Source organism: Nelumbo lutea, chromosome 3 (genome assembly GCF_056320005.1).
Source record: "Nelumbo lutea isolate HS-2025 chromosome 3, American lotus-T2T, whole genome shotgun sequence".
Lineage (NCBI taxonomy): Eukaryota > Viridiplantae > Streptophyta > Magnoliopsida > Proteales > Nelumbonaceae > Nelumbo > Nelumbo lutea.
This window is the reverse complement of record NC_142686.1, coordinates 10,542,330-10,569,723: the sequence shown is the minus strand read 5'-3', so window position 1 is coordinate 10,569,723 and position 27,394 is coordinate 10,542,330. Positions and strand designations below refer to the sequence as shown.

The 27,394-nt window shown below is 38.2% G+C and overlaps 1 protein-coding gene across 4 annotated transcripts; it reads right to left on the bottom strand.

Moving 5' to 3' along the window:
* Window positions 1–222: 222 nt before the first annotated feature.
* Window positions 223–25,447, bottom strand: LOC148862875 (putative potassium transporter 12). 4 transcript variants are annotated; one of them, XM_088979763.1, is made up of 10 exons: window positions 24,973–25,447; window positions 24,636–24,889; window positions 19,515–19,743; window positions 19,124–19,372; window positions 4,191–4,241; window positions 3,485–3,745; window positions 2,235–2,287; window positions 2,026–2,140; window positions 1,631–1,885; window positions 223–1,493 (listed from the first exon to the last, which is right to left on the bottom strand). In XM_088979763.1, the coding sequence occupies exons 2-10, from the start codon at window positions 24,861–24,863 to the stop codon at window positions 445–447; spliced, it is 2,490 nt and encodes an 829-aa protein (XP_088835889.1). In that variant the 5' UTR covers window positions 24,864–24,889; window positions 24,973–25,447; the 3' UTR covers window positions 223–444. The 4 variants fall into 4 exon arrangements, with proteins under 4 accessions (XP_088835889.1, XP_088835890.1, XP_088835887.1 ...); XM_088979764.1 differs by having other exon boundaries at window positions 1,631–1,855; window positions 24,973–25,399; XM_088979761.1 differs by having other exon boundaries at window positions 25,002–25,378.
* Window positions 25,448–27,394: the final 1,947 nt, after the last annotated feature.

Here is a 27,394-nt window from a genome sequence, read left to right as displayed (position 1 = left end):
AGATTGAACGGCTCACCCACCACCCAGAGGGAAAAGCGGCTTCTCAATCAGTTTCCAAAACATTGGTTTATCCACATCTTGGGCAATTCCTTATTCATATTGGTGATTAATTGACCAGAAGAATAAATCAATAAAAATGATCGTTTCAAAGTTATTTTTTCCCTCTCAGCTCTCAGGCTACAAGATATATACAGAAAAGAGAAGTGGAGAACAAATGACATAGACAGAGAAGAAAACTGTAGTTTGGTAACTGCAATAGTCTATCTTAGAACAAGCTGTCCTCCATATCACATGTGTAAACTGTAAGGCATGGAGCACAGAAAGTGATCCTTTTGATGTGGATCCAGTTAACTAATGATGCAATGGATGGATATAAACGTAATACAACATTATTTCTAAGAGGCTGATACTTCTAGTGTTTAGTTACTAAACATGGGCTGTGGGTCACACCATATATGTCATACTGACTTCCATTATATTCATGTGGGGAACACTCATATTTGCTGCTCCCGCTCTACAATTCCTCCTTAGGAAAGAATAGAAATAGTTTATCACCAGCTTCTTGATGAACCAAGAATCCTTCCGTGCCCTGACATCTCCATGTGCAAGAAGATACGTAAATCCTGAATTAATGGCCTCCCGAAGGGCTGAAAGCTCATACTCTAGACTTGGGTCTTCATCCGATGGCATGACACTTGATGGCAAAATGGTCACAGGTTCTTCTGAAGTGGAAGTGCTTGCCTCTTCCATTCTCTGATCATGCATCAGTGGAATCTGAAGTTCCTCAACCCCATCAACCGGGAAATCGGAGTCCCTTGACCTCACTGAAATACTATCAAGCTCCATATCAGCTATGCTATTCTCCAATGCCATCTCCTGGGCCTCTCTTCTCAAAAACTTCTCAAGGCTCTCAACCAAAAGCTGCTCAAAGGCATTATGATCTTCCTTCCTTGTATCTTTATACCCATACCGGGCAATGCATCGGAACATATGATAGTCCTTTGGGCACACCCTTCTGAATAGAAACCTTTCCTCTTGAGGTACTACTGGGACAGGAATGTACTTGATGCAGACAAACACAAGTGTAGAATGAATTGCTGGAAGGGTGAGCAGGAACTGGCCGAAGATGGAGGGAATGCCTTGGACCAGCTCGTTGTACAGTAATCCAATCCCTGGGACTCTGACGGTCCCTAGTGTAGACCCCAATTCTAGTAGGAAATCCATGGAGATCTTTTCCCTAACCTCACTCTGGTACTTCAATACACTCCCGTAGCTCCAGGTATACATAATACAGAGAAAGCAAGAAGCAAATGCAAGTGGCAACCAACCTCCCTCCTTGATCTTTGTTAGAACTGAAGACAAGTAGATGAGCTCCACTGTCCCAAAGACAAGTGGGAAACACAAGGCCAGAAACAAGTTGGTCTGCCATATAAGAAGCATCACAAGTGTCACTAAAGTTGTGCTTACCATCATGACACCTACCTCCGCAATGCCTAGCAAGAAACCAATTTGCATCAGTACAGATCATTCTGGATACTATTAAACATACCATTTTCCTTTTTACACTAAAAGTAAAAAAGAATGAACTGAAATGGAGGATTTCACAAACTTGGCATTAAGAATACTTAACCATATGCATTTGCTATATCAGTGGTACTCCTGAAAGTGGCAACAACTATTATGCACATGATCATCAAGAACCAATTGATGACGGGAATATAGATCTGACCCATGAACTTCCTAGAGGTGTGAACTATCTTCATCCTCGGGCAGCAACCAAGGGCCATAGATTGTTTGATACATGAAAATGTAGCAGAAATCATGGCTTGACTGGCAATCATGGCAGCAAGTGTGGCTATGACAAAAACAGGCCAGAAAAGAGCTTCTGTTCATTTACGACATTTAGATATTAGAATGGTTAATGTAAATGAACACATGACATGCATTTTCCAAGAGAGTTTATCTGAAGGCATTTAGAACCAAGCTGAATAAACTTGAGTTGTGACAATTTCTTACAGTGCATACCTGGCACAGAATCATAGAATATCCGTTCTGCAGAAGAAGGGTATCTTATTAGATATGCAGCTTGGCCCATGTAGGCCAACATGAGGCAGGGAAACACCACAAAGGAGAAAGCAATCTGTAAGCACCAAAGATATTTGAAATTACAAGATAAGAAGGTATCATCATTGAAGTCTATGTCATTTATTAATAACTGAGAAGTACACAGATACCTGTATAGATAAAACAGAGAAATGACCGAGATCAGCAAACATTGCTTCAGATCCTGCAACCACATCCAAACAAGCAAATGTATATTGAGAAGTGATAAGTATTCCATGATGTGGTGATGCTACATATGATATTATGTTTCTATGATTATATAAAGATGATAATTCCAGTCCTTTGTACATGTAATGGTACTGATAGCTTTGACAAACTTATGCCCTAGGGAAGACACATGCAAGTTGGAAAGGAGATACTGTTTCTTGATTCACTAAGAATAATTATAGTATCTATCAAGATGAATCTTGTTCTTAAACATAGTCTTTAAGAAGATGGCCATTATAATACACCAGAAGCAGCTTTACACACACTGCAAACATGGGGAAGTTGGAAGCACCATTTAGTAGGTCTCACGGAGAAGAATATTTTACCAGAATCAACTTGATTGGAATTGCTATGTTCTTTAACGTGAGAAGAAAGAAACTCAAAACAGTTTATTGAAAACTAAAACAATTTTAATTATTTAAGGTTTTATTAAATAAGATGAAACAGAAAGCTATGGAAGAGAAATTTGCAAATATAACAAAGTAATTAAAATGAAGAACTGGGAGCAGTAAGTGCAAGGAACTATATAAAAAATAAAATATCATTCAAATGTTGTGTTGCGCAAAACCCAAAAATGTAGATTCAAATGGCACCCAAAAACGAAAGAAAAACAGAGATAAAAAGAAGCACGCAAAGAGGACACACAGATTTACGTGGTTTGGCTTATAGCCTATGTCCACAGGCGAAGGAGGAGCAAAAATCTATGATGTAATCTGTAATGGAGAATTGGAGAGGAATACAGAGCTGTGCATTCACAACCTCATTCAAGAAAACCTAAACAAGTAAACCCCAAATACACCCAAAGTCTCGCTCTTCTCTCACAAGGCAAAGACCAAGTATACAAGAGAGACCCCCCCCACATAACTCTTCGTATTCAGTTCGAACCATAAACTGAATATGGATCGGGTCCATTCCAAGCCCTGTGCTTCCACCACAAACCACTATGAAAATTTGCCTTCAGGTTTTTCTCTACTTAATTCGGAGCAGGTTCATGGAGTGAGCCACAACAAAGAATTCAAGGCACAACCATAACATGTTGACTATACCAAATAGAGAAGGATAGGAAGATAAAAATCAGAAACCAGTTCAATGGGATATTTTCCAAGAAACAAGCATGTAAAGTATTTGAATAGCTATATAAAGTGAGACATACCAGTAATACACAAAACACAGCCACCAAGAGCTGACCATGCCTTTGCACTGTTCCTCTTGAAAAAGTAATAAATATAAGCTGGATTGATTGCCTTTAGAACTGTGATATCATGCTTAAATAGGTTGTATATTCCAATAGATCCCAGACAGAAGAACCACAAAGCCAGTGCAGGTGCAAACATGAAACCTACTTTGCTAGTCCCAAACCTCTGTATGCTGAACAATCCCACAAGGATCACAATAGAAAGGATAACCACAGAATCTGTAAGTAATACAACTCAAATCAGTCAAAATTCAGTTTTGTATCTCACTACCACTAGCTCATAACCCTTGGCTTCTCAGACACAACATGTTACTATAGAAATCAAATTGATGGTGAATGACCAAAATTGTATCAATTAGATAGTACTACCCGTTTAATTGTGGAATTTTCTCATGGAAAAATGCATCTAGATAGACCCTCCAGAAGAAAGTGATTGATCAAAAAGCTAGGATAGTGTAATTGCCTTGACCTTTTAAAATAAGTCAATTTATCAACAGAAATGTGCAACATTTTATAGTAGATAGGAAGGGTTCACCACTACTCATGCTATATTTCATCGAGAAAAGTGAAAAGAAAAGATTAATTTGAAAAATTCAAGGCCAAAAGCTACAAGTTCCATAAAATTAACTCTTAAGAGTCAACTTTCTAGAATAAATTTACCCACTTGTATCAACTCCCGGAATTTCACCTTGCAGGCCACTGACAGCAGACATTACTGTGACATAAAAATGAACAAAACAAGATGTATTAGCAAGATCCTAAGCAAGTTATCTTGCAACAATGTTAATAAAACTGATGCAACCCAACCATGGTATGACCTACTTATACTATTATGAGAAGTAAAACAAATTTAGAAGGATTATTTATTTTGTTGTAAGAATTTTCTTTTGATCTATCTGCCCTCTGTTACTTTGTTGTTTCAACAAAAATTATGTCAGTTAGATTTTGTGGAAGTCAGCTTTTTATGGTTTGGGGTCTGTAACAGCAATGGAACAAATGAATTTCTATGGCTAGTTCCATCCTTTGGACAGGATTTATTCCAATATAGCTTGCTTCCTTGGTGATCAGACTCTTATTTTAAAGAATTTTCATCAGCATAATAGGCCAGTAGGCTGGATTTTACTTCCAACATGACATGTTTTTCCTAAGTACAATTTCTTAGAGCTGAATATGTAATTAATATTTTTTTACAATTTGATTATGTATAGTAATTCTAAACTAAAAAATTGTTTTTGTTATAATCATCATCAAATCCATAAATTTGTTTATAAAATTAGCTTCTAAGGTATTCATACTGCTATCTCCCTCTTTTGTCTTTTCCACTATTATTTATCTCAACATCTTCATATATTCAAAATGTTGTGAAGATGCTTATCTTGATAAATTAATTATTGGAATAATTAATCTTAACAAGCAACCGTTGTCTTTATTTACAAATAATTAAGAATTATAGAGAACTAACCCAATTTTGTAAAAGAAAAAGAAACTGCAAACCGGCGTTACAGAAAAGTTAGGTAAGCCATTAATAATATATCATAGAAAATTAATTGGAAAAGCCAATTAATTTCTAAATAATAATAATAATAATAGGGGTGCTCACGGTTCGGTGGGCACTTTATGTAACCGAACCGGTAGTACCGGTTTTTGGAAAACCGGTAACTGAAACCTATCGGTTAACCGGTTGACCGGTTCTATTAATCGTCGATTTTTTGGTTTTTTATTTTTTACAATATAAATTATAAAGATATATATAAATATATAATAAAATTTTCTAAATATATAAAATATTACATTTTAAATAATAAATAATATATCATATATTATAAATATATATTTATATATAATGCATATTTATTAATTTATAATATATAAAAAATATAAAAATTTAATATGCACGAATATATAGAAAATATATAGAAATATATGTACACCAGTCGGTTCGGTTAACCGCCGGTTTTCTATATTGGTTAACCAAAACGGAACTGGTACCTTCGGTTTTTTAAAAACACCAAACCGAAACCGAACCGATTGGTTCGCTTAACCAATTTTTCAGTTCTGTTTCGGTCGGTTCGGTTTTTTTTTGCTCACCCCTAAATAATAAATTAACTGTTTAGGGAAAAAATAATTGGGAAAAAATGTAATAGTTTAAAGTTATTAATTTCATTATTTTATAAAATAAATCAAATAGTGTCTCTGAATTAAAATTTTAACTAGATTGGGATAATTCATAACACAATATTTGCACCTTGGAATATTTGGTGGATATTTAGACATGCTTTTTTCCTTCAACAGGAAAAAATAATTGTTTGTATACATACATTATACATAAACATATTTACATTATGTAGCTGATTAAGGTTGTACGTCAACCATGTTTATGTTGTACTCATTAGTAAAAGATGTATACAGTCAATCAATTATCTCTTACAAATTATGGATATGGCCAAATCCTTCTGAAAGAAAGCCCAATCAGGGAATGGTTTGTTATAGATAATAGATATACATATGACAAAATAATTTCTTCATGTCATAACTCATAAGTGGATGTTCTTGAGTTCCCTATGCTATGGATCCTCAATTTTGCTTTTTCTTTTCTTACAAAAGATGACCTGAAGGTATATTTAAAATTTATAAGTTTTCCAAATCTATCCTCAATTTCTCAAAATTTACAAATCTCAATCCATTTATAAAATATCCTATTTCCACAGGATGGTATTTTCAACAATATCAAAATCCCAAGCCTCACTAACAAGTAAACATGCACAATTGACAGCGACATGCATGCTTCCTTCACCCTAAAATATATATGACAAGTTTAAGAGAATAACTTTAGAAAATCAAGGTTGTTTTTTGGGCAAAAGATTCCTATAGTGTGGATTTAGATGGGGGAAGTATTTGAGCTTTTGGCAGCATCAGTTTATGTGTGTCAGGGAACTTTAAGTCTACATTTGAGACTCAAGAATTGGCTTAACACTCAAGGGTTAAACCCTTAGAAATAATAATCAACTCTAGGATAGAATTGGCACAAACAATAAACATGAGAGTCTGCATTGTATGATGAATTCAATCAGCAATACACAAGAAGTCTACAAGAAGTCTACAAGCATCAAATAAAACTCTTTAATTCCAAATTCCATCATATCATGTGCCACACTTTATACCCATCTATATAGAGAAAAGGAATTGGTCAAACATGATATTACAGAATGCATTTATCTTTTCAAATTGAGAAAGAAACAGGGACCACTTATTAAAAAAAAAAAAAAAACTTGCATTTCTAATAAAATCAAAAACCAGCTGATGATCCAGTAGCTGATATGGTCACTCGTATCACATCAAAAAAGGAGGTACAGGATCAAACTCATAGAAAGTGGACCTCATGTGCACCCTACTGTCACCACTAATTTGTTCTATCTAATACCCAAAAAAAATGAAAACTTCAAAACAAAGATCTCCTAATTTCTAGAATAAGAGTAAACAAATTAGAACTTGTAAAATCTAGCAAATGGGAACTGTGGGAAGATTCTACAAGATGTAAGGCAAGCCCATCCAAGAAGTTCTCCAAGATATTCTAAAGAATATAAAATTAAAAAAAAAAACAAGAAAGAAGTGCTATGCCCATAATGAATGTCATAGACCTCTTCTCTACAAAGCTAACGTCTTGACACACAAAGAGGCAAAAAAAAAACAATGGTACTGTACAAGAGATGCCATAATTTGAAGAATTTGGGGTGAGAAGAATCAAGAATGCCAAGATATTTGAAAACAAAGAATTAGATGATTACTCTCTGGTTGGTCTCTATGGTTAAAACAAATAACTACCTGGGCTTTGACTTGTGATGAATTTAAGGTTATAAGAAAATACCTAATGGGATGGCAAACAGTGGATGTCTTTCAGGTCAGAATCAGAAAAGAAAAGAAGAATGAATAGCCCCTGAAGTAGGCATTTTAAAATTAAACTTTGATGGTTGTAGCTTAGGCAACCCTGGGGTTTCAGGATCAGGTGGAGTTGTGAGAGACAACAACAGCAACATTCTACTCAAGGGATGCTAATGGGTTGACAGATTCCTTAGCAAGGAAAGGGATTTTTAGGGAGCAATTATTTTGGGATCATTTGTATTGACTGCTTTTATGGGTATTCATACCCGGTTTGTTCCTCATCGTACATCCTTGTTTATATTAATGAAATGATACCGTTAACTATTAAAAAATAAAAGCATTCTACTCAAGATTTCAAGACCAATTGGGCAAGGCAACTCCTTAAAGGCTGAATTGCTAGCACTTATCCAAGGTTTGAAGGTTGGTAAAGATGCAAGGATGGACAGACTTAATTGTTGAAGGAGACTGCCAAGTACTTATTGGTTGGATGTGAGGCAAAAGGCAAAATATCATTGATATATAATGTCAACACCCAAAAAGTGGATACTAATCTCCTTAAATTGCAAGCCCCCCTTTAGACACTTCACATGACTAATCCGGCACCCCCTAAAGACTCCAAGTACCCTAAAACTCTTGCCTGTCAAATTTCATCTCAATGCTCCATCATTTGGCCCTTGATCGAAGCAAGATTCCTTTTCAGCCCTTTTTCATCGTTTAAGAACCATAATCACATAAATCCCCTAGATGCAGATCTCTTTAGACCCATTTGACCCCGCCAACAAATCTGGGACCCTCAAAAACCCTACCCTACCAAATTTCACCTAAAAACTCCATTCCTAGCCTTCAAACCAAGTGAGATTTTATTCAACAAGTTGTCATTTGTTTGCACAACTCTCTTGTGATATAACATCAACACAGTAGCCATTCCTGAGTAAATTATGGCCACCCAAAAGTTGCTTACTTTTGGATCAGAATATTCCCTTGTTACAACTTTTGTTGGACCCCCCCCCTCAAGAACCTCAAAGTATCCAAAACACCCCTCACCCTTCATCCTTCCTAGAATACCCCCAAATCTACCTTGTTTAGACCATTTTACCCCTAAAACCCTCAAAATACCCAAAACACTCATCATCCTTCCCAAAATACCCCTAAGTTTACCTCATTTGGACCATTTTACCCTTGAACGCCTTCAAAATACCCTCCTTCCCAGTACCTAAAATACCTTGAAATTCACATCTTTTGGACCATTTTGCCCCCCACAAACACCAAAAACACCTAAACTACCCCAACTTGAGCACTATAAATAGGGGTTGGTGGGGGACCCAAGGCATTGAATCAGCCTAAGGAAACGGGCCCAACCTCTCACTTAACATTCTTGCCACATCACCCAAGTTCCCCTCCTATCTGGCATCCTCCCACATTTTATTTTCTTTTTTTTACCAAAAAGGGTCAGAAGGGGGGGTACTTGGCTTCAAGTCCTTCATCTTCCCCCCACCTTCCTTACTCAAACAGGGAATAAAACCAGAGCTCACCAGCAAGAGGAGAGGCCGCCATAGGCGGATTCTGGCGACTCTAAATCGTTTTCCTCCAAACCAAAACCTTTACATCTCTTGCCACTAGCTCTCCATGGCAACCTCCTAGTCACCGCTCCCCCAAGTACTGAAAGTTCCAAGGCCAACGACTTCAGGGCTTCGTTTCCAAGGGCTGAAAGACTCCTCAAAATCCTTGGCATGCACAAGGGTTTCCTTTTGAGTTCTTCGGTTGGGATGCCTCCAAATCATTTGAATGCATAGTGAGTTCTTCCGATATAGTCACCCCAGATCGTTCTAGGCTCGAGGTTGCAAAGAATCAAGACCCTCCCTCTGCCTGAATCCAACACAGAGCTCAAAGGCGTGGGAGAAGCGCCATAGGATGTGCAATTGTTGCCTTTTGAAACCCCCAAACGAACCCATCAAACGCAGAGACAAACAAATGCTACCAAAGCGTTCCAAACGCAAAGGAGCTCGAGTGTTTGAAGAAGAAAACCATTCTCATCACCCCTTTTTTCTCATAAATTAAATTCAGCGCGTGGGAACCCTCTAGGCTGTGCAGTTGCCACCCTCTAGAACTCCAAACAAATCCACCAAATGCAAAAGTAGACTTTTTCCCCTTGTAGTTTCTTGCATTATTGTTATTGTTAGCTTCTTTTTCCCCCATTGTACTCGTGGAAGCTCGAAACATAAGGATAAGAGGGGGATTGTCGTAGGCAATGATGCCCATTTTCCCTCCAACGTAGGTGTTAGACTGTTTTTGTACATCAAAACTTATTGAAGCTAAGGGCATACAAAAACTTATTGAAGCTAAGGGCATACAAAAACTATCCAACAGCTCCCACTTGCACTTAGGTCCAATCTGGTACAAGCCAAAGTCACATACTTTCCACGTGTTTCTCAAACACCTTCTGTGTGAGTGGCTTAGTTAATGGGTCTGCCACATTATCCGCTGATGCTACCTTCTGAATCAAGACGTCCCCTCTACCAACGATCTCCCGCAGTACATGGTACTTTCTCTCGATGTGCTTTGACTTCGAGTGGGCCTGAGGCTCCTTAGCATGGGCGATCGCTCCATCGTGTCACACAACAACGGGATGGATGATGTGCTAGACGAAACCACTCCTAATTCGTGAACGAACTTCTTCATCCACACAACTTCCTTAGCAGCTTCACTTGCGGCAATGTACTCAGCTTCGGTTGTGGAGTCTACCGTGGACCCCTGTTTGTTGCTTTTTCAGCAAACAGCACACGATCCTATCGTGAAAATATACCCAGATGTAGATTTTCTATCATCTGGATCTGACTGGAAATCGGCATCAGTATACCCCAGAATTTGCAGTGAACTACCATCGAATACCAGACAAAACTCTTTTGTCATTCGAAGGTATTTAAATATGTTCTTCACAGTTGTCCAATGCTCCTGCCCTGGGTTGGCCTGGACCCTGCTTACGACACTCACCGCCTGAGCAATGTTAGGGCGAGTACACAGTATGGCATACATGATGCTCCCTACGGCTGAGGCATAAGGAACATCTTTCATGCCCTCAATCTCCTCAGAAGTCTTGGGAGACATCTTCTTAGAGAGAGTGACTCCATGCCTGAAAGGAATGTTTCCTTTCTTGGAGTTCTCCATGTTGTACCTTTTGACAATTTTGTCTAAGCAGCCTGGGATAATCCAATTATTCGCTTCGATCTATCTCTATAGAGTCGAAAACCTAGTATATAGGAAGCATCTCCAAGATCTTTCATGGAGAACTGCTACGAAAGCCATACCTTGACCGAAATCAACATTCCTACATCATTCCCAATGAGTAGGATATCGTCCACATATAACACCAAAAAGGTGACCTTATCCCCACTGGACTTCCTGTAAACACAGGGCACATCCGGATTCTGCTCAAAGTCGAACGATTTGACGGCAGAGTCAAAACGGATGTTCCAACTCCTAGAAGCCTGCTTAAGTCCATATATGGATCTATTAAGTTTACATACTATGTGTTCCTAACCAGCAGCAATGAAGCCTTGCAGCTACTGCATGTAGATATTTTCAATAAGATCTCCATTCAGGAACGCGGTTTTGACATCCATTTGCCAAATCTCATAGTCATGGTATGCTGCTATAGCTAGCAGGATCCTAATGGATTTAAGCATGGCCACAAGCGAAAAGGTTTCCTCATAGTCGATACCTTCTTTCTAAGTATACCCTTTCGCCACCAAACGAGCTTTGTAGGTCTCAATCCTGCCATCGGGGCCCTTCTTCCTCTTATAAATCCATTTGCAACCAATTGCTTTTACCCTAGAGGGCGGATCTACTAGAGTTCAGACTCCATTGGCCTCCATCAAGTCCATCTCAGCTCTCATGGCCTCCATCCACTTCTGGGAATCTATGTCCAACATAACTTTCATGTAAGTCATGGGATCCTCCTCACTAATCAAGGCTTCCGCCAGGTAATTATCCTGGTCATAACCATAACGGACTAGTGGCCTGGATACCCGGGTGGATCTTCTAGGTTGGTCACTACCTGGAACCTGCGGGACATCTCCCACTGATCCTAAGCTCTCCTCATCAAGAACTATTTCCTGACGATGAGTGTCCAAGATATAATCCGTCTCTAAGAACATGGCATTTCGACTGCAGAACACTTTCTGCTCACTTGGGTCATAGAAAAGATAACCCACTGAATCATTTGGGTAGCCTGCAAGCAAGCAACGGTTGGTCTTGAATTCCAATTTGTCCGCACTCGTTCTTTTAACGTGCGTAGGACAACCCCAAAACTTCAAGTGTTTGACACTTGGTTTCTTTTCGGTGCATAGTTCGTATGGAGTTTTCGGAACCGATTTGGTTGGAACCCGATTCAGCACGTACATTGCGGTCTCTAACGCATATCCCCAAAATGATGTGGGCAATTTTGAGAGTGTGAGAAGTGATCAGGCCATGTCTAGCAATGTCCTATTCCTCCTCTCTGAAACACCGTTGAGTTGGGGTGTTGCAGGAGGAGCCAATTGTGAGATAATCTCATTGGCCTTCAAGTAGTCCCTGAACTCGTCAGAGAGATCCTCGCCACCTCGATCTGATCGAAGGGCCTTAGTTTCTCTCCCTAACTGTTTCTCGACCTCTTGTCTGAACTCTTTGAACTTTTCAAAGGTTTCAGATTTATGTCTCATTAGGTACACATAACCATATCGTGAGAAATCATCGGTAAAGGTGATGAAATACAAATGTTGGTTGCGGGTCCTAACACTCAGGGAACCACATACATCACTATGTATAAGGTCAAGTGTGCATGTACATCTTTCAGGCTTACCGTTAAATGGCTACTTTGTCATCTTGCCTGTAAGGCAAGGCTCACAAGTGGGAAGGTTTTCTACGGTTAGAAAACCCAAAGGACCACGCTTTACCAATCTTGTGATTCGGTCAATACCGATGTGGCCAAGTCGGTAATGCCACAGGCACGTGGGACTAACCATGTCACGAGTCCTTTTCTTGGGGATTTCGACCGACGTAGTTTCGATTATGTTAGTTTCTAGAGAATGATGTAGAACATAGAGATCGTTCTCCAGTTCCCCGTATGCGATGAATTTGTTGTTCCTTTTTATAGTAATCATATTACTAAAAGAAACAGTATATCCATCCAACACAGTTTAGAAACAGAAATCAAATTTCTTCTTAGATTTTGTACATAAAGACAGTATTTCAGTACAAGAATCCCTTCTCTAAAATTCAATTCTACGGTTCCTATCGCCGTAGCTGCAACACATGCAGAAGTCCCCAAGTAAAGTGTCATATCTCCTTCACTCAGCCTTCTACTTACTTTGAACCCTTGTAGTGAATTACACACGCATGAGTTAAAGCCCCAGAGTCAACACACCAAGACACAGAAGTTACTAATAAATTAGTTTCCATGACACAAGTTCCGAAAGTACCTTTCTTAGATTCCAGGTAGGCAGGACAATTCATCTTCCAGTGGTCAGCCTGCTTGCAGAAGTGACAGGCATCGGATGCCTTGTCTTTCATTTGTTTCTTAGATTTGGTGGTTTTCTTCTGAGGCTTTCTCTTTGCCTTCCTCTTTTTGCCAGATTTTCCAACTTCAACAAGCATGGCTATCGGCTCATCCTTCCTTATTAATTCCTCAACTCTTTGCAACATATTGCTGAGCTCTTGGACGCTGACATTTAGCTTGTTCATATTATAATTCATAATGAACGGGTCGAAAGACGAAGGCAGAGAGTTGAGAATAGCATCGATCTTTGTGACCAGATCTAGCCCGGAACCAAGGGCCTCCAACTCATTTATGTAGCCCATCATCCGAAGACAATGGGCATGCACTTGCTACCCCTTAGTCATCTACGCGATAATGAACTGTTCCAGGACCTTTTGTCGAGTAGAACAATTCTGCTTTTCGTATAGTCTTCAGACTATCTAATATGTCTTTGGCGAGTTCGATCTGATAGAACTGCCTCTGTATCGGATTGTCCAAAGAGGCTATGATATAGCAGTGGGCTAGGGAGTTTTTGTCCTCCCATTCTTTGTATTCTCTCCTTCGGGCTTAAGAAACCTTGTCCCCCGGACGATCTGGAGCAAGATTTTTACCCACCTTATCCAGTTTTTTTGAAGTCAGGACCAGCATAAGGTTTCTGTACCAATCGGCATAATTGGGTCCCTTAAGCTTGTCGTCAAGCAACTTAGCAAATTATTCGTTTTCCATTTTCTAGTAAAACAGCAAAACGTTAGTCCACAACCTTTAGTTTGATTCATGTTACCTACATAGATATGGATTTTAATCTATGTTCCATTTCCATTTGTTCGTCTCTGAGATTTCCCTCCTATCTCAGTGACGAAGACGGCGAGATGTCTCTGAAAATGTGGGAAATCACATAGGGTGCACGGAACCAACTGTTTCAGCTGCATAACCCCACCACCTTTCTACGACGGATCACATCCACTCATCGTATGAGTTTCCCTTTGGCCTCTGTCAGACAAAGTTCAGAGTCGTTTTCAGGTAAACATTTCTGTCCAGTGAGTGCTCACCCATCATATTCAGGTTACGCCAAGGTACTGTGAGAGAGTTCCCATTTTCTGATGAAGCCCCTCCCGCATCGGTTTATGATGCCCCTATCATCTTATGAAACACTCTGACAGACCCAACAGCAAATGGATAGCCCAATTTTATGATGTGTTTCCTCATTACTGAATGACCCATCATCGTGCTAATGATGGAAGGCCTTTAGAGAGTCCATCATATGGATCTCCCTATCACATGCACTCGTATTACCGGAGGAAACAAAATTACGCACTAGTTCTAATTTAGGTCAAACCAAAATGGCTCCCATTGACTTTCATAAAGTCAGATTTCTATTGGGCCTAAATCGGCTAAGGTTTACGCACGCTTCCCTTTTAAGGGTTGTGGGGCCCACCAAGCAAAGAGGGGTCATCCAATGACCTTAAGGGACACCATGACAATGATGTGCATTCAGTCATGGTGTGCGCAAGAGCCACTAACGAATCATCATGGGCCAAGTGCTTATGGCCCATGGTCACAGCACATCAAACTACACATCACATGATATGGAAGAATTGGTCCAATCAATCACTAGCTGTAACGCCCATCAATCAGCCCAACAAAACACAATATTAACAATTAATATCATCTAGGTATATGAGTTGAATGGCAGTTAGCAATTCAGCCCATATAGTTTTTCTCACATAAGTGGGCTTTTGCAGTTTTAACTCTTTAAAATTGGGCTTTACAGGTTGGGCCGAATTAATCCCTGCAATTGAACATCAGATTTGGGCCTGATAGTGTGAGAAAACTGGACTGAAAACGGTCCCCTTTAGAACCCTAGATTCGGTCCAAACAGATTTGGTCCGAGATGGTCTGAAACTAACTTTCAATTCAAGAATTAATTTAGGAAAGATCTGAAATTAATATTTCTAAATTTTAGACAATCGTAAATCAGACATGGATTGTTCGCACCACCTGCAAAACAGAGGTTAGTCACTAGGGTTGCAATTTCATAAACTGCAAAAACGCAGAATGCGATCCCTCCATCTGCAAATCTCCAGCGTCGTCGTCTTCTTCAATCAAGAAAATAAAATAAAATAAATAAAAATCATATTTCTATTAATTAATTATATCATTGATTGAATCCTATACATTCAGTCTAAAAAATAAAATATAATAATAATTATTTTACAGACCGAATTGAATAGAAATTACAAAAGAGAATGCATAGACAATCTGCGCCAAATCTGCACTTCGATCTTCAGGTACGAACAGTCCATTAAATCAAGAAATAAATCAAGAACCATTCTAAATAAATTTCAGATTTAAACAAAATTAATTTCAGATCAATCGCCCTCAAGAAGAAACAGTTTCTTGAAATAAAACGGCAAACTGCGCAATACCCAGATAGAACAGCTTTTACCGAATTGCGCAGGTTCAGATCTGAATTCATGGTTCAAGATTCAAACCTGTGGCTCTAATACCACTGAAATGGATGGTAGAATCCATCGTATGGACGCCAAAACAGTTGTGGAATGGGTGGGCGAATTTCATAAAATTTTCTACCTACCTTTCAACTGGGAATCGCATTCCCTAATTTTAGAATCAAGATTCAATGATCCTACTTGAACCAGAACCAAACTAGATCTGAACCAAAAGAGAAGAGAGTAATTATACCTGATCCAGAGAAATAATATCTCCCAAAGTTGGTGTTCACACCCAAAGAAGGCACCAAGATCTGCTCATGCTAAAGATGACACAACAATTGTGGAACAGAACCAGCAGAATGCGTCCTATACACTGAATCCTTCACAAGAATCCTTTGAACGACAATGAACACCAAACCGAATCAGTCATTCAAAAAAAGACTGATATCAAGAACTTTTCTTGATCTTTCTCTGATAGAGAAAACGAACTACAATTGATAGTGGCGGCTGCAACAAGAGGGAGCTAGAGAAGAAGATGGCGAACTGCTTTTCTTCTCTAGGGTTTCTAAGATCCTATCTCACAAAACTGCAGGGTGTGTTCTGTGTAAAATCCCCTAGCGTTCGAATCCTTGTAATTCAAATAGGGTTTCCTCCAGTTGCTTAATGATTAGGAAAAGATTTACTAATCATATCAGAAGTTGCCCTTATCCAAATCTGTATTTGGATTAGGACTCTTCTTAATCCTATCTACAGATTAGATAAGCTTTTGCGCTCATCCTAATCTCAGATTCGCCCCTTGTTAATGAATGATCAAATCAGCCCAATTCGAAATGGGCTTTAGGCCCAATAAGTATCAAGTGCTCAAAAGTCTTCCAAACTGTTGCCCAGTTGGACTTCTTTGTATGGCGTGGGACCCAAGCATTGATCTATACACCAGCCACATGGATTGGCCCAGCCTTTGTTATAAGGCCTGGCCGAATTCACTAAAGAGCCCAGTGAACCCCTTGAGCCCATCATATGAACCCTATGGGCCCAACACTTACACTAAGTGGTCTATGGGCCAAGCCATCTTATAAGAACCCAAGGGCTGTGGGCAGGTACAAGATTAGCTCATCAGGTGTTATCCCAAATCGCCTTACACTTAACCTCTCAGCTCATAATGATCAAGCACTGCCCGACAAGAAAGAACCTCTCCATCGGCTGCAAGGAACAGTGTTGCACTCTCTACTTACATGGATCCCAGGAATTAAAACCATTTGCAAATATTTTGAAACCATACTTAAATATATATCATATATATAATCTTTGCAAAACAAAATTCCAACGATTGAAATCAATTGCCAACAGTTTGGTTTCCATCAAAGAGAGTGCATCATTGATCATTATCTTTGTCCGACAAAGGGGCCAATCCCATCACTATGATCACCCACTCAAATGAATTCTCAGACTATCCCAACATACCGAGGTTTTGACCCCCGCTAAGAATCTCACTGATTGGCATATCAAAGAAAGCCCAATCCAAAAACTAGTGCAGTACCATAATCGGGTCTAGGGGTCATGTGTAACTTTCTAGTTTTGCCCATCAATCTCCAAGGTCCAGGGCAATATTGAAAATCTAGTCCGGTTCAAGGGTTCAAGTAATCCTACACTGCATGTGCCTTGGGTCTCACCCTGACGGATGAGACAAGCCACCCCAACAGTTGGCAGCACACCAGTGTCAGCCTTGGCAGGATAAATCTCCCCAGACTTATCCAACGGCTGTGAACGTTTAAAACCAACACAAGTCTCATTAAGTGTCCAGTTTTAGGGTCTTACACACAGAAATATACCACACAACATGAATCAAACATGTAAAAATTTTCTACCTACCTTTCAATAGGAGCCGATTCCGAGAAAGGTGTGAAGAGGGAAACCCTGAAGGGACTGGACTCAAATGACTACAATCCACCCCTCGCATCCTTGCTTTAGACCATTTTAGCTCCAGCCCCTTGCATTCCCTGGTTCAGGCTTACATCTGTTCAAAACCAATCTAACTTGGACCTTCTCGAAGTAATGGCTGGTTCCAAAGAAAAGCGTGAAGGAGAATCCCAGTAACGCCCCATTCATTGGATTCTAGTCCAAAACCTAGGCTGTGAACAAGGAAGCGTGAATCCATGGGTGGTTCTGTGACCAAACCGAATCCCCAGTAGAACTTAGTGTCTATAGAAAGTAGTAGGCCAAATAGTTTGGTGCTAGACATGTCCAAATAAAATAAAATAAATATATATATAAAGGGAGAAAATAAAAGAATTAACAATGTAAGAAGAATCTGATGATTGCATATCGAATATACTTGTTTTCACACATTTAGGAAGCTCTCTAGAGTCCAAGAGACTTCTTGGACTCGGTTTGTACCCACAGGAAGTGAGTCTTTTGTTGCACTGAGGGGTCTGCCACACTCTTGGGGAATGGCATTCACATTTACAGGGGAGAGATGTGCCTAACACCTTCCCTCTCTCCTCCCCAACTACCTGGATTGCCTTATCCTGATGACAGAGTCACCATAAATCAAAAACTATTTAATTTGAACACTGGGAGTCCCATCCCTCCCTTTTCTCTACCATGATGGGTGGCGACTCCAATAACTCGGCCATGAAGTGAGTCACTTTCTGATGCCCACATATAGATCCTTAGACAGTCATAGGCACTAGGAAATTCTGAACAGATTGTTCTGGTAGGTCCCTAGGACTGCAAGGTGACTAGGGAGATCTTTGTAATAGAGACTATCCAGGGCCAGAAACCAATCTGTAAAGTTTTTTATTTTCTTTGTTTAGCCAAGGCTGGCTGTTTATCTTATCCCCTGTTATCCAGTTTCTTTAGGTAGTAAGGAATATAAATAAATAAAACCACTGCTTTTATCTATCAAAAAAATCCCATAACAAATATCTTACAGGCATGGCAAAGCTCTTGAAAGGGGCAGTGTGTGCATCTCTTCAACTGCAGGCTTGGATTTTGGGCCTGTTGGACTGGTTTTCATCATACATGTTGTTGATTTATTCCTTATCCAGATTATTACATCACTAGCAATACCATATGCACATAAAGGGTGATGATAACATCTCTTCAACTGTAGGCTTGAATTTTTGAATCTAGTCAACTAATTTTCATCATACTTGTTGTTGATCTGTTCCTTGATCCTCATCATTGAATCAGTGGCAGTATCCTAAGCATTTATAAAAGTGATAGCACACAACATACTGCCTTTTAGCTTTTCCTGACCATTAGACATCTTTTTTACAGCTATCAAAGTTTTATCCCTAGAATAGTTGCCTTTGGTGCTCTCAGAAGAAGCTATTACTGGCTCATCTTTTGCATGTCAAATGAAAAATGACAAACATTGCTATTGCACATGCATTCTGGATGTTGAAATAACAAAATGCATGTGATATTAGCAGCATCGCTTGGTAAGGCACAAGGAGAATGTAATTTACAGAGTAGAATTGCGGAATAGGGTCCATGTAATTTACAGTTCAAATTCACATGATTTCTTACCAGAAAAATACATGTGATGTTAGCAGCACAATTGACATGTTGGGTAGCATTTCTACATGTAAATTTGAATTTAACAGGTAAGAAATCATGTGAATTTGAACTTAACAGGTAAGACATCATGTCTCTTGTGATTTATGAAACTTAAAGTTTATGTTCTTAGTAGAAAAATGTACAATATCAACATTGCATAGAATGCGAAAAAATATAAAGCACCACCAAATGTACCTGACATTGCTGGGGTTAGGATACCATCCCCTATTATCATGGAAGTTCCCATCAGAACCAAAAGCAGTAGAAGGGTCTTCAAGGAAGATCTTCTTTCCAAGCCCTCCTTTATATTTAATGCCCTTTCCAACTCCGGAGTAGGCAGTTTAAGCTTAAAACTAGAGATACGTTCATCAGCCTGCTGCCTGTTTGGAAGCAAACTAACATTTGCATACCTACAAATCAATGAATATAGTGCAAACGTGCCTCCTGCAATAACAGTCTGCAGTCATCTGTTGATTGACAAGGATATGTTCTAACATGTTCTTTTCTTTATTCTTTCGTTGTTTATAAAAACATAAAGGCCATTAACACAAGGGTAAGATCTAAATCAAGTTAAAAAAAATTGTACCTTCCCCATTATCATTGGCTTTGAGAACTATAAAAACATATTTTGCAAGAGGAAGGAGAGCAATAGTGTACATCACTAGCGACAAAGCTCCCAAGACATCAGCATCAGACTTTATAGGCACCTTGCTGAAAACATCACTGAAGACATATAAAGGGCTTGTGCCCAAGTCACCATATACTACACCAAGTGTTTGGAATGCCATTGCAAGTGTGGGCCAAATGGACAAATCCTGAGTCATGGAATGTAAATTTTGCATGAGTGGAGAGTTCTCCGCAAAATATTAACTCTTTTTGTATGACTGATGTATTTGAGATGGAGTGTTGGTGGGAGAGAAGGTCTTTCCAATATTAATTGCAGATGATAGAGTTTTCAGTACTCTGTTGATTCCAATTTATACAGTGAAACCAAAAAAGAATATGCATTTATTTGTCACATTCAACACAAATCAGTGAACCCTCATGCTAAGCATTTTCTACTTCATTTTTTTCCTTTTTCTTGTAATATTACACATCTAAAGAAAATGTGGCAGTTCCAAATCCAGGAGAGATGAGGCATTATGACCTGGGCATACCTGATTGCCAATAGGCACTTTACTTTTTTTTTTTTTGGTAAGAAACAGGAGGAGCTACACAAGACAGAGGAGGGTAGCTCGGCCCCATGAATTGTCTCTGCAGATAAAGAACAAATCCCTAGGGAGAGAAGAAATACAAAAGGAAAAGGGTCAAAAGATGATAGAGGATGCACCAACCAATCCACAGCTTGGTTCGCTTCCCTGTAGGAATGAACATACAAGACACCACAATCCAGCTTTTCAGCCAACCAATCCGCTTCTTTGGGCACGAAATCACTACGAGTGAGTCACCTTCAAAACAGATGGGAAAATTTTGAAATTTTGGGCCATATTATGGGCTTCCCAAGCAGCCCAAGCTTCAGCAACATTAATCGTTGTGAACCCAACAAAAGACGCTTTAACATCCAATATTTCCCCACAATGGATTCTGGCTATAGAAGCAAAGGAGCAGGCCCCATCCTCTTTTCTCAAGGCATCAAAATTTATTTTAACAGTATCCTCTCTTGGCAATTTCCAAACAATGGTTCTCCAACATTTTGAGCCCACTGGTTTGTTACTGGTATGCAGTCCCAAACAAGAATCCCTATAAGAGATAAGGGCTCTATCAATGATACTCGAAGGGGGGACAGACCTATTGTTAAAAACTTTATCATTTCTACTTTTCTAGAGATACCATAAAATGAAGAGTTGTATTTCTCATAAAGCAATTTATCTCCATTGTGAAGATTTGACCACCAATCTTGGATTGAAGAACCTCCAAAGCTCTGATCAACTACACGAGGCTCAATGGTACTCCAGACTTGTTTTGCAAAGGAGCATTTAAGAAAGATGTGTTCACTATTCTCTTCTTCACCACAGAAGCAACAAGAGCCATCAATGGGAATCCTCCTAGAGATGAGCAGGGTTTTAGTAGCTAGATGGTTATTAAAAACCAGAAACAGGAAAGTTTTAACTTTGGGGTACCTTAATTCCCCAAATCTTACTAAGTATCAAATTGGTGCCCCCAAGTCCTCTCGACAAAGTACTAACTTCTTTATAAGCAGATTTAATGGTGAAATTCCCTTTTGAGTCAAACCTCCATATTAGGTTATCTTCGCTAGAATCCGAAGGGATTAAGATGGGCCTTTTTTTTATAGGAAACGGTAACTTTCATTAGATAAAACCATAAGAAACAACTGTCACCTTCCAAAGTAAAAGGTGACCCCTGAATAACAAAAATCTTACAACACTGCACAAAACAAAAACTCCCGATTCACCCCCTGTTTTGCTAGGTAGTCAGCAAAAGCATTTGGTGACCTCCTAGACCAATACACTTTTGCATCCAGCTCCCTTGTGAGGCTCAATAATTCCCTTACCTGTTGTCTAAGGAACCACGTTCCCAAACTGTTTGATTGCAGCCATCCTACTACTAATTTTGAATCCCCCTCCACTTCCAACTGTTGGAAACCCAATTGCTTGGCCCATCTGAGCCCCTGGAGGAGGAGCACCAAAACTTCAGCTCTAAGCGAGTCCCCCACACCTATTGGGCCAGAATACAGAGCTAGGATTTTTCCTTCCACATCTCTAAACACACCCCCTATTCCAGATGGGCCTAATGTTATTCCAAACACGGTTTGGAACAGTTCTACGAATCTTGTCTTCCACACTTACCTTTCATGGTCAATGAAATCCAAAACTCGCATCTCACTATCAAACACTAGAGGGATCTCTATTAACTAAATCCTCAATAGCTCCCGAGTCAATCCATTTATCCTTCCAGAAGTAGATATTTTTACCATTGCCAATATTCCATCCAATCCCTCTCTTGAGAAGAGGACTAGAGTTAAGAATTCCTCTCCGAGCCCAAGAAATTTCTCTTTTTATAAGGGCATTCCATAGATTTTCATTCCTTAGATACTTATGGGTCACAACTTTCACCCAAATGTTTTGCTTTTCTTTAAGAATTTTCCATCCAAGCTTTGCAAGGCAAGCTTCATTAACCCAGAATAGGTTCTTAAGGCCAAGCCCACCCCATCTCTTGGGTAGACACACATTATCCCAACTCATCAAATGGAATGGTTTTTTACCATTATTCTTTGACCACAGGAAATTCTGACTTTTATTTATATCCTTAATCACATTATCCAGGATCTTGTAAGATCTCATGATGAACTGAGGCATTGAACTGATAGTCGAATTTACGAGAGTGATTCTGCCTGCGAAGGAGAGGGTTCTCTTTTTCCAACCCACCAATTTATTATTTATTCTTTCTCTAAGGTCACTGAAAATTTTCTTAGAAACTCGGCCATTTTGAATCAGAGCCCCAAGGTAGGAATCAGATTTTTTTCTCCCTAGGAATTCTCATCATTCTATATAAAATCTTCTAAAGCCTAGGAGGGATATTTTGAGAAAAAGACGAGGCAGATTTGCTAAGGCTTGGGCATTCGCCTGAAGCTTTAGCAAAGTTTTCTAATATTTCTTTAACTTTCAAACAAGCAGGTATAGGCAATTCACTTTAGATGTTAAATGACAACATTTAATTTATGCATATAAAAAAAAAAATCCTTAATGAATAACAAACATGGAAATAAGAAAAAATGTAATTGCATAACAGATTGAAACTGGTACTGCATAAATTTTACATAATTGAAACCTGAAAAGACAAGAGAAACATAATTCATGAATTTTATCATACTAAGCAGGCCAATGTGTGTTGAACACTTATCAGTTCTGTCCAGCATAGGCGAAATGTAATTGAGACATTCTCTTAGAAAGTGATGTCTTTGCTAGAAAATGCATTTCCAGTACATCATATAAATGGCCTATCAATAACAAAGATGGACGATAAGTCTTATAAATGGTAACAAAGACAACCATAGACCTTAGACCAAAAACCATCCCATTCATTCAATCACAAATATATGTGTGTAGGCATGACAGCATTCACCATGGCAAGAATTCTCTACCAGTGGAGGTCTCAACCCATAGTCCAAACCATGTACTTACTGACCAGAAACTTCTGCACTGGCAACATGCAAAGTCCTTTTTTTCATTGTCAAATAATAATTTTCATTAAAAGATGAAGCAATAAGAACAACATTTAAAACCTCTACAAGTTGTAACCCCAGGGAAGGAAAAGGGCCCAAGAAATAAGGCCCCAATAATCAATTTAATAAATAAATAAACAGCATCTGTACCAGCAAAGAAACACAATATGGGGACTCTTTTATATTGTTTCAGAAGAAATCTAGGAAATGATCTTCTGCATTAACATTATTTTCTGCTTTTACCTTTTGTTTCCCTCATCTGATTTGTTTTTTCTTTGGAGATTAGCCCTTCTGTATTTCTTCATTTAACCTTTTCAGTAAAATTTTGTCATGCATAAAAAAAATATTCAAAATAATAAGTAGTCCTACAACAATTTATACCAAGGGAAAAAGGTAGCATCCCATGAACTCATCAAAGGGCTTAACTTGTCCAAAGAGTGCAACAAGTATGGGATTGGTTGGGGAAAATACTAACATTCATGAAAGAAAATGGACTAACTTTATTTATCTCTTGGTTATTTAAGTGGTCAAGCTAACACTGTGCAAGGACCATCATATCGCTCATTTAGTTTTTGACATTGGAAGGCCATATTGTGTGGTTGTAGCATGGAAGTATAATGTGTCTAATCTTGTTTTCAGATTAACTTTGAGATTTCAACTTTACATAGGGTTTTTACTCCCTTTCATTTCTAGAATGTGGAGGGGTAAAAGATTTGCATCTTCTTAATAGAAAAAATGGGAGAAGGTGGCATTTGTCAATGGTGGAAAAGCTTTATCTTTGTGAAATTACTGAAAAGAGATTTATCTGTTTTAAGGGACATCCTCACAACTCAATATTCAAAGTAACTTAATTTAGATTCTAGGTCAATGAACAACATCTAATTTCTGAACCATATGCACTTCCAGATTCGTTTTAGATATTTCTAAACTTGGACTTTTGACAACCTCCTATATTTGATTAGATCCCATGACTTCTATTCCCATGCTTCCAGAGGTTTTCCTAAATTGATATGCGGTGCAAGCAAGAGGCAGACCATGCCTTGCTTGAATTGGGTAGCCCGTTACAAAGTACGAATTCCAAGGATTATTCTAGACTTTCCACGATTTTCGATACTGCTCTAAGCCTCTTATGATTCATGGAGAAACACCTATTTGGAGTAACTAGATGTTATAAGCCATTTTTTGAACGTCATTTAAGTAAAGTTTCAAGTTCAGGATAAAACGCACACCTCGAAGAGTCAAAGTCCGGCATTGTAGAAAGAAAAAGAAAACAATAAAAAAGAATGTGGAAAGTTAAAAGCACTATCATTACTTCAATCAGCAGAGTTCTCTGTTTTTCTTCCATACTAGTTCGTGTGTTTCTTAGCATGAATCAGCGTATCAGATTCAAAAGAGCCAAATAAATAAAGAAACTGTAAAATCAACTTGATGGTATATTGAAAAGATGGTAAAGATAAATCCAACACCAAAAGGTGAGAATCATAAAGAAAAATATATGAAAAAAAAACGAACTAAAGGTACTACCTTCGAGTGGTGGTCATGAGAATTAGATATGCCCATTGCTTCGACGTCAAAAGAATCCAGTCTCTGGGGCTTCTTCACAAGCCTTCTCCTAATAGACCCATGCCCCTCCCTACTGATTTCCTCTTCGTGCAAGGACAGTGGAGGTGACTCTGAATCCACTTCGCTTCCGTCAACCCATCTGGACTCCGAACTGAGCAACCTAACACTCTCTTCAACTCCTCCTTCCATTCTCTTTTTTTTGGCTGCTTCAGCAACTATAAACAAAAAATAAAAAAATAAAAAATAAAAAAAAAATCTCGGATTTTCTCAATACTTTTGAGTTTTGATCATTAAAAACCTGTTAGAGATACTTGTCCGGGAATTCACCGGGAAGAAAATTAACATCCATCTTCTGTATATTTTTCCTGCAGGTCACGTAGGCACGAATCAGAGAGCTTTCATCTTTTTGAAGTTTCTATTCATCTCTTCGAGGACCAACCAGTGCCCAGTTGCAGATACGCGTCCATATGAACAGGAATCCATGACAAGTCCCTCTTTTTTGCTCTGTTTTCTTCGGAATTTCGGATTAAAAGGGTCAAAAGCTAAGATTTTTCCTGTGGTTCCCGCTCGTATTCTCAAACAACGCATCAAAATACACAAGCTACAGGAACATGTCCGAGAGGCAATAAATCATAGGGACCAGGTTTTATTCTTCTTCCTGCATTCCCCCATGGCTGGAAACGTTACCAAGTCTTTGGACATCTGTGGGAGAAGAACTCAAATGCAACTTTGCAGCTGAGGTTAGGTTTAATTTACTAAAACACCCTCAATCCAAACGAGTTCATTTGACGTAATATGCCACGATGGTTAGCCTGTTAACCAATCTGGAATTTCCACGAATAAGACATGAATATCCTGGTACCCTTAACGGAACACTATACGGTGATGGGACCAATTGCGATGCTTCCTCGTCACTCGGATTGGATGTATTAAGCTCATGCTTCGTATCATTGCCCTCCAGCTTTCATGCGAATTATCAAAAATAACCTCCATGTGGATTAAAAATAAAACCTCCTTGTCCCGACTTCCTATTCCAAATTAACTCGCGGTTTATTACAGATTAGGTGGCTTTTTTTATAGACGAGAGGTGAGTGTCCGGATATGGTCCAACAGGCAACAGCTATTGCACCCGTACATCTGATGTACGATTTCAATGGGCGCTTCACAAGCACATCTACGTACATTGGGAACATCTCACCCTAACTTCTAAGTACGAGGGATATTCCAATGCATGGTAAATGTGCGTATGAGATCGGTGTGAGGCGCCCTGCGTGAGGAGCAGATCTTTTTTTGATGCATTGTTGTGGCTCCATTTTACTTCATTTCATCCAATTCGAGATGGAGTCACAACAATTTAATTTACTATTTAAGCCAAGAGCCACTGTAATGCAAGTAACTGGTTTTTTAAATAACTAGCGGTGTCCTTGCGATGCGCGGGATGGGGAATTCCTCCTTGTCCCTTGCCCCCGTAATCAGGATATTTTATCCACAGATATTACTTCATTTCATCGCAAGGACACGGCAAGTAACTGATTTCTCTATTATTGATGGGGAATCCTAAAATTTTTTTCACCCCAAACAATCATTTAAAAATAATATAATTTATAGATATTTTATAAATAGGATTATGAGAATTTTGAGGTATTTTAGGAATTGGACTATGATAATTTGGGAGTGTTTTATAAATGGAATCATGGGATCCTATGATTATAAGAAAATGAGAAAAAACTTATAAATATTATAAAAATCAATAATAAGTCTACCGATATTTTACAAATTTACCATTGGGTTTGGGGAATTATATGCAAACCTCATCCCTTCCCCGTCCCTGATTTGTAATAAAAATATTTTCCACATTCCTTCCCTATCCCATCCCTATTTAAAATTCGAGATAATTTGCCCCATTCGAGGTGGGGCAAGGTAGGGCCCTAGTTTTATAGGGAAAATTGCATCCTTACAATTCTGATAATTTTCTACAACCAATTAACTAATAGTAAATTAAATAACAATAGATTGTAATATTTGATGACAACTTCCAAAAATTATTGAAATTATTATTGATTAGAAAAAATTGTATAGTAAGTTAGTTATTTATAATATCAATAAATTAATGTAAATTATTTACTTTCAATCCTAAATTATTTACTATTAATCAAAGTGATGTAATTATAGTAAATTAATGTAATTATGGTAAATTACATTAAGTTTAATTAAAAGTAAATCATTTGTTATTAATTAATATTAAACCAATTATGGTTGAAGTCAACCAAGTGGTCTGGATTGGTGTGGACAGATTTAATAATTTTCCTAAACTATTTCATAATTATCTATTAAAATAATAATAATAATAATTTGTTATTTAAATAAATAAGAAACAATTTATGATAGATTAATTTCCTAATTTAGTTTTCCTAAAATTTTTAATAATTATTTAGTTGAATAATAATAATAATAGACTACTACTTAAATAGTTTTGGATAATTTTTTTTGCATATTAATTTCCTATTTTTTAAATTATTATTTATTTACAAAATTATGGATTATTAGTTAAATAGTTTCCTTTAATTATTTGATAATCATTAACTATAATTATTGATTTTATAGAGATTAGTAAATTATACCAATTAGTAATATCGTTTATGAATAAATAATTGTTGTAAAAATTTAATGAAATTTTATTAAATTAAAATCATTAGTGTAAAAAATTTTGACTTTTCAAA

Bases quoted from the DNA above. Each gene is read 5' to 3' on its own strand.
- LOC148862875 (XM_088979761.1), bottom strand. From the start codon at position 25,023: ATGGATGTTAATTTTCTTCCCG. The intron at 2,288-3,484 runs GTATGTCTCACT...ATGTGGTTGCAG, and splicing joins CTGTGTTTTGTGTATTACTG to GATCTGAAGCAATGTTTGCT. The intron at 1,886-2,025 runs GTATGCACTGTA...GTAAATGAACAG, and splicing joins ATTCTATGATTCTGTGCCAG to AAGCTCTTTTCTGGCCTGTT.